At 47.5% G+C, this 7,947-nt stretch overlaps 1 protein-coding gene across 1 annotated transcript; it reads left to right on the top strand.

Moving 5' to 3' along the window:
- Positions 1-337: 337 nt before the first annotated feature.
- Positions 338-7,319, top strand: LOC104471212 (gamma-aminobutyric acid receptor subunit gamma-4; the record flags this gene model as incomplete). The annotated part of the gene is made up of 6 exons (XM_010086470.1): positions 338-564; positions 1,157-1,239; positions 2,641-2,778; positions 4,288-4,440; positions 5,437-5,639; positions 6,779-7,319. Coding segments are annotated over 6 exons (1,098 nt in total), but the record flags the coding sequence as incomplete, so codon positions are not given.
- Positions 7,320-7,947: the final 628 nt, after the last annotated feature.

The following is a 7,947-nucleotide window of genomic DNA, read 5'->3' as shown; positions in this document are numbered from 1 at the left end:
TGTTTAAAAGGAGTATTTGGCTTGAACTGCCCATCAAGAGGGAGCTCAAGCCCTTGTTCATATGGTCTTGGCTTTCCGGGGATGGGTCAAGCCAAACATGCTGCAGCTCAGCCCACCAGTCAACACGCAGTGTTTGTCTCTTTCCTACATGTGCCATGGATGTCCTGACCCCGAGCTAAAGATGAGCCTGGAAAGGTGTCAGTGGTCACCAACACCTGCTCCCAGACTTAGAAAGCAAATGTTCTGGCTGTGATTCCAAAACAGTGGCCTGCAGACCAGAGGACAGGGCTCTGCTTTGCCTGAATCTCTCTCAAAATGACATATTCTTCCTTCTCTTTCACAGGAATACACTATTGATATCTTCTTTGCCCAGACGTGGTATGACCGGCGTCTTCGTTTCAACAGCACCTTGAAGGCCCTCACGCTGAACACCAACATGGTGAGCCGCATCTGGATCCCAGATACCTTTTTTAGGAACTCCAAGCGCGCTGATTCCCACTGGATAACCACTCCTAATCAGCTCCTCCGCATCTGGAATGATGGAAAAGTGCTCTACACGCTCAGGTACATCTGGCAGACACGGTAGCTGGCTGCTGAGGTGAGGGAACAAGGAGCTGGTCAAAGTAGAGGAGGTTTCTAGGTGCCCTGGGACAGAGTAGTGGAGACGTCTCCCAGTGCTGATTGGAGTACATATAGTACTGGTTGCAGAATGGGCTTCCTCTTCCCAGGCTGAAGGCTTCCAAAAAATCAGAGAGTTCTTCCATATCATACCTAGAAAAAAGTCAAAACTACAAATGGTTTCTGAAACCAAAATCCTTTAAAAGTTTATGTTGGTCAGTCCAGCTATTTCATTCTGATAATAAACATTTGGCTTTTTTTCCCATAAATTCTCACTCCCATAAATGAATCTGAAAAGCTTACTAAACAAAAAGGATTTTTGAATGTGAAAATTAAATGTTTTTTCTCACTTTGAAGATATCCAAACATATGTTTTGGTTTGCTGGTGTCTTGAAATGTTCCTGCAAACAGACTGATCTTCAACAAATCAGTGTTTCTCTCTCGAGGAAGTGAAAATCCCTCTGTCACATTGTGGTGTTGGAATCAAACCACCTTCACCAACACAAAATCTCAGTCTCCCTCTATCTTCCTCTCTCAGGCTGACGATCGAGGCTGAATGTCTGCTCCAGCTGCAGAATTTCCCAATGGACACTCACTCCTGCCCTTTGGTTTTTTCCAGTTGTGAGTATGCATATTTTTAAAATAGTTTTAGAAGGCAAGTAGATAAACCTCAGTAGAGTAAAACTCTTCTGGGGAGACCATCCTCCCTTTTAGTGACATTTTTTTACCTAATCTCTGCAACTCTTCTCCTGGGCCATTACCTGTCATGCCCTGAAGCATCCTGGGCTAGCAGAGGTCTTCAGTGACAAAGTCATAGCACCTCTGAGTTTCTCCTTAATTTGGGTGGACAGCTGGACACGACTGTTTCACTGACCTTCTGGTCACTCTGACCTACTAGGCACCCATCCTGCCTTGCATCTTCCTCCTTCTCCTGCTCTCCGAAGGGACAGCTTGGCTTTACAGACTTCAGCCCAGAGACAGGCCCAATCTCTGCACACAACGGCATCACAAAGGAGGGGTGCTCAGACCTCCGCTCTCAGCCCCCACTTGTCCATTCTCATCAGCAGAGAGGGCTGCTGATGTTGGCACATCCCCCCTGGTAATTTTGCAAGGAGTCTTTTGCACAAAGAGATTCCTGTCCTCATGCGTTGGCTGGAAAACTTATTAAGTCATCTTAGCTCAGTTCGCCTCTCTGGCTTCCCCTGCCACTGAAGAGATGCAGCTCACATGGCTCTGAGGTGCTTCAGAGGGAGGCAGCATGCTGAGGAGATACCATCCCCTTGTCTCCCACCATCCCTCATTCTTTGCTAATTAGCGGTACATGCCATACATGCTTGATAATTAGAAACACACTGTTAGTTAGCTGCCAAGCTCCTGCTCCTTCCCTCCTCTGAGGGACTCTCTCGTAGGTGTCAAGGTCCCTGCTTCACAGTAGGCTTGTTTCTTTGTCAAGAAAGCCAGAGCCAACAGAAGCTGTGCTCCTGCCTGCAGAGCCAGGTCTCCTTCTCCATGGAGAATGCGCCCCTTCTGTTCCATACGTAGATCAGCTCCCAGGATTAGAGGTACAGAGACAGAGCAGCCACAGCCATGCTACCTTCCACATTGGCAGCTTTGTATTCCTGGGGTACTCTTGCCTGGGAAGAGAAGGTAGTCATGAGGAGTGGTGAAGGCCCCATGCTGCCCCAGGGAGTGAAAACCCTTAAAGATTTCAAGATGGGGGAGTCCTCTTACACCAACCCAAGTCTCATTCCCACTAGTGCAGCCTTTAGGCTCCATTTCTAGCATTGCTTTTCCCATCCCTAGGGTTTGAAGTGGCCTGCAAGGGGAGATGCTGTCCCTACTCCCATTCCATGTGTGGATGCCTAAGGCAATCTAAACAAAAGACATCAGAAATACCTGCCTGAAAACTTCATGTTTACCAAGCAGTTCGAGTGAGATGCCAGTGCTTTTGCAGTCAGGGTGGTGAATGAGGTGGAGGCACATGACATACTCTTTCATTGATGTCCTTGCCCCTTTTCCCAGATGGCTACCCACGTGAGGAGATTGTCTATCGCTGGAGGCGCTACTCTATTGAGGTCTCGGACCAGCGCACCTGGAGGCTTTACCAGTTTGACTTCACAGGACTGAGGAACACCTCGGAAGTTCTCAGGACTGGGGCAGGTGAGGCAAAGTGAGACAGCCCGCCAGTGTGTTAGAGACCTTGTGGGAGGCAAAGGAGTCATCAGACAGCTCCACAGTGGTGGGGAAGGAAGGTCACAACAGCACAGTTACAGAAATATAAGAATGAAGGGATGGACCTTTGCTAGAGGGAGCAGAAGTGATGGATGAAGGATGAGGGGAAGATGAAGCAGAGGTGGGCCAGAACCACTGACATCTGTGAACTGGGGGTAACAGTGCTGATGTGAATACAGCTATACCTAACTGAAGGGTCAGGAGGGACAGGAGATCCCCTCTTGCTGCTGTATGTGCATACTATGTGATCCCTGGGTGATGCTTATAATTGGAAGAAGAATGGGGAAATCAGAACTTGCAGGTCTCAACCTTTCCTTCTGCAAAGTTGGGAGGGGCTGGTGAGCACCTGAATTATGCTTTAAGAGACAGGAACAAGGCTGCATGTGTGAATAAACCAGGGAATGGAGGCCCTTCAGCTCTTCCTCCTCATAGTAGCTCACATCCCCTTTCCTTCCCACAGACAACGGAGGAAAGGCTCTTTGGGTTCCTGCAGGTGAGGTGTGCTCATATTTTTAAGCCCTCTGAAGCAGCAAGTTCAGGTAGTGCTTCTTCTACTCTGCAGAAAGTTGCTGTTGCCAACACCATCAGCCAGCCTCTCACCAGGGTAGAAAGCTGGGACAAGAAGTGGTGCAGTGAAAGTGTCTAGTATTCACCAGTGGCTGCCTGACATTTGTAATTCTCTTTTTTGGTAATTGCTTGCAAGCTCCACCTTAACCCTAGAGCTGTTGGGTTGCTTTCTTCCAGTATTCACTAGGAGACTCTGAAAAACAGGAAGAACCTCAGCTGTAAGTTTCCAAATGAGCAATTAGGAAGTACAGCACCACGTCTTTTCCAGGGGCAGAACCAGAATCTCAATGAAAGTGATTGAAGGACACCTCCTTTGCCACAGCTCAGGTAGTTAGTTGGCAAGCCAGGCCATGTAGCCTGTTACATGTAAATAGCTTCTATAGAAAAGAAACCCTTGCAGCAATCAGCTGAAGATGAATAGTCTCTTTAGTTTCTTCCCTGAAACTTTTACAGTGTGTTTTTCAGTGTGCTTGGACACACAGTGAGGCCAGTACAAATGCAGCCTAGTGGCCACGTACCCAGACAGGCAGATAGCCAGTTGGGCAACCAGAAAGCCAGCTCTTAAATTAGTCACAAAGACGTTAAGTCAGAGAGTTACAGAGCCAGCCAGGTAGCCACAGAGTCCACTAGCCACAAATCAGCAAGCCAGCCACAATGCTAGTGAGTCAACAAACCTACTCAGCTAGCCACACAGCTGTCCATGAAGCTAACAGTCTGGGCAGCCCCAAAGCCAGCCACAAAGCCAGCCAACCAGGCACTTAAAACAAGAAAACCTCATCAGAAACACTCCCAAATTCAGAAACTTTGCTGATTTTTGTGTTTCAGGAAGCTACATGTTATGATTCTAATGTCTCTGTTGCTTTTTCTTAGGGGAGTACATGGTGATGACAGTTTCTTTTGACCTAAGCAGACGTATGGGTTATTTTGCCATTCAGACTTACATTCCCTGCATCCTGACTGTTGTTCTTTCCTGGGTTTCCTTCTGGATCAAGCGAGACTCTACACCAGCCAGGACATCTCTGGGTAAGACACAAGTTGTTGCATTTCTGATGCTTGTTGAACTTGGCAAGGCTAGCAGACTGGCAGTGTTGGAGTACAAAATCTCCTAAAGTATTTTCCCATTTTCCGGCATTATTCAGCTTACTGGAGGATAGTCCACTCCTCGATCTTTCTGTCTGTAACACTGTCTTCAAGCTCAACCAAATCTTCAGCTGTGCTGATTTGGACTATTGGATTATTTCAGAATGGCACAGCACTCTCATATCTTGGTCTGAGACCTGATTACAGTCTTTTCCAAGTTGACAGTGTGGTACTCTCATGTGTCAAAATGGAGAGGGAAGGAGTGAGCTGTGACATTGCAGGTTGGGCTGGGCTCTGAGCAACGTGATGTAGTTGAAGATGTCCCTGCTCATTGCAGGGGAATTGGACCTTTAAAGACCCCTTCCAACCCAAACTATTATGTGATTCTATTATGAGCTTTGCATTGGGATTAATCTATACTGGGAGCAAATGCTCAAAGACAAGAACAGAGGCCTTTGCATTCCAGCCCTGGTTCACATCAGACAGAAATAGCAGTCCTGTGTCATCTGAGACGTTGCCACGTTTATTGCTGACTCAGACAGACATCACTGACTGAGTCCCAACTCACCCATTGCCTGCCCAAGCCATCCATCTAGTGTTATTGTCTCTTAGGATGTCAATTCTTTGGACTCTCCTATCATCCAAGCAGTTGTTTCTGTGTACAGCCTTAAGCAGAGTCCAAGTCCCAGAGTCCATTTCCCAGTCCACATTGATGGCCTGTGTGAACACCTGGGTTTTGAACAGCTCTTTTTCCATAGAGCATTGTCAGAGGGCACCTCAACATCAGAGTCTGGCTGAGCAGAGCAAAAATGGGACCAGACAACCAGAGGAATTTCTCTCCCACAGAATAGGAGAAACTGCGATGTTTTGGGGGCTGGATGCTTGTAGAAGACAGAAGTGCTCCTCTTCATTACTTAAACCATCTCTTTTCTCTCTCAGGTATCACAACTGTGCTCACAATGACCACCCTGAGTACCATCTCCCGCAAGCACCTTCCCCGTGTTTCCTATATCACAGCCATGGACCTCTTTGTCTCTGTGTGCTTCATCTTCGTCTTTGCAGCTCTCATGGAATATGCTACACTTAACTACCTGGTGGGAAACAAGAAACCACTTGAGCACAACAACAGGAAAGCCAGGCTGGTAGGTCAAAGGGGCCAGCAGACGTGGATGCTCTTAGAAACCCAAGCTATTCAGAAAGATCCCTCTTGAGCCTGCATTGGAAACTGCTGATGTGGGTTGGTGCCTGACCCATACTCAGGTCCTCAGACCACTCTGTGTGGTGGGCCTGAGCACCTGAAAAGTGAGACACAACCAGAAAAAAGCAGCTGAGGCTCCTCTAAAACAAGGAGGTCCCTGTCAGAGCCAGACACCCTGTGCTCTCTTCCCAATTGCTGGAGAGCTTATCAGTACAGTTTAGGATGACTTGCATGACCAAATGTAAATGTCCACTTTAAGACAGGGTGATCCACACCCAGGTTCTTTCACCTGTACCGGTTTGATGGCTGTGGATTACAGAGGTATCTTAGAACACAGAGATGCAGAAACCTACTTTCATTTGTGGTCTGTCCATCAGAAAACCTCCTGAGTGTGGGGACAGTGAAACCAGAGTGGTCATCATTCTCTTGAGATCTGCCCAAGCTCATGGCAGGTAGTTCTGACATATCAGCAGGTAGTTCTGACATATCAGCTGAAACAGGCCTCTGAATTGGGACGGAACTGAAACCAAAAAAGACAGATCTCTTCTGTGCTAGCCTCATTTCCCAGCAGGGGTGGACAGAGCTTTTCCATGAGGCTGATGATACACCTCTTCTCCTGGGCCAAGAGTTTGTGAATCACACACAGCCTTTCCCCAGATTTTCTCCAGCAACTGACAGCAACCAGAAGACACATCTGGACTGTGGGCTGTGTCTTCAGAGGTAGCTGAGCTCAGGAGAACAAGGGGAGAGGCTAGCACAGCTGAAACCAAACAGGTCCTGTTTCTGCACTGACTATTAGTGGCAGAGATGGGGAATCAGTGCAATTAGATCATTGCTGACTAAGGCTATGTCCTAGGGTGCCAGGGAGGACACTAACAGTCATGCAGGGAGCTGCCAGTCCCCACAGCACGCCAAGGTGCTGATTTACAACCAGGTGCAGAGATGGGGGATGATCAGTCATCCCTCTCCATTGAACTGCACCTATGCTATGAACTCTATTACCAATTGCATGAGTTCTGGTGTCTAGAACATGTTTTCTTGCCTTTTCCTTCCCTTTAACCCACCTACCCCTCATCATTACAGCCGCCTGCTGGTGCACAGGTGATGCCATCCTTTACCACCATCAACATCAACAATATCATGCACTGGCCCCCAGAGATAGAGGAGGATGATGATGAAGACCCTGGCTCCCCGTGCCTGGAAGGAAAGGAATGCGAGAGGTTCTTCTGCTGCATTGAGGACTGTCAGACAGGAATGTGGCGGGAGGGGAGGATTCGTATTCACATCTCGCGCCTGGACTCTTACTCTCGTGTCTTCTTCCCCACCGCCTTCCTGCTCTTCAACATTGTCTACTGGATTGCCTATCTCTATCTCTAGCCATTCTTTCTCCTCAGCTGGAATGGACTGGAGACCAGCAAGATGGGCCTCTCAAGGAGCATAGAGAGCAGCATCTCTTCCATTGTAGTTGGTTATTGGTCTGAACAATCCAACCTGGTGATTTCCTCTTCCTGCTCTCTCATCTCTTCTGAGAAGAAGCAGACAGCTTTTTTTTAGCCTTCTAACATATCTTTTTAGAGAATCCTTCCCAAACAACCCCCTCTCCAGCACCACCAGCATTTTACTCCTTGTAAGATTGCCCAGAAATGTCCTATTCCCATCTCAAATACTAGGGATTTTGACAAAAACAAAAACCTTAATGTGTTTCATGTTTCCATCCACTCTTACTCCAAAATTCCATGGGAAGTGATGTCAAATGGAGTTTTCTTCATAGTCATTAAGACTGCAAAGGAAATAAAGTACATTTTACAACTTCTGCACCACTTCAGCGAGAACAGACTTTGTGGAATACCAGAGACTTGTGAAGGTCAGAAGGAAAGAAGTGTGAAAGAGGGCAGCAGTGCAGCTTTCCCACAGTAGCTAGGCTTGGCTAAAATGTTTTGAACCTGCCCAGAAAGCTGACCATGGTACTGACAATGATAAGAGTAGCTGCAAGTCTCCACCAGCTCCCTGTAGAATATGTGTGGAGCATTCATCATGGATCATTCCACTTGTTGTACCAAGTGGCACCCAAGGCACCCACCCACTGAGGCATTGCTGATTCTCATCAGATGGTGGTAAAAAGCACTTCACAAGTTTGAAGGGCCCATCTGCCTTACTGGAGCAGACTCTTCAAGGCACATGGTGACATTCTGTTTTGTAATCAGGACTTCAAGCAGGCTATGCAGTTTATGTTGGGCATAGCCAAATGAGGG

The sequence above is a fragment of the Pterocles gutturalis genome, unplaced genomic scaffold, assembly GCF_000699245.1.
Source record: "Pterocles gutturalis isolate BGI_N339 unplaced genomic scaffold, ASM69924v1 scaffold6746, whole genome shotgun sequence".
NCBI classification, from domain to species: Eukaryota; Metazoa; Chordata; class Aves; order Pterocliformes; family Pteroclidae; genus Pterocles; species Pterocles gutturalis.
The sequence above is the reverse complement of the archived record's forward strand: the minus strand, read 5'-3'. Positions and strand labels throughout refer to the sequence as shown.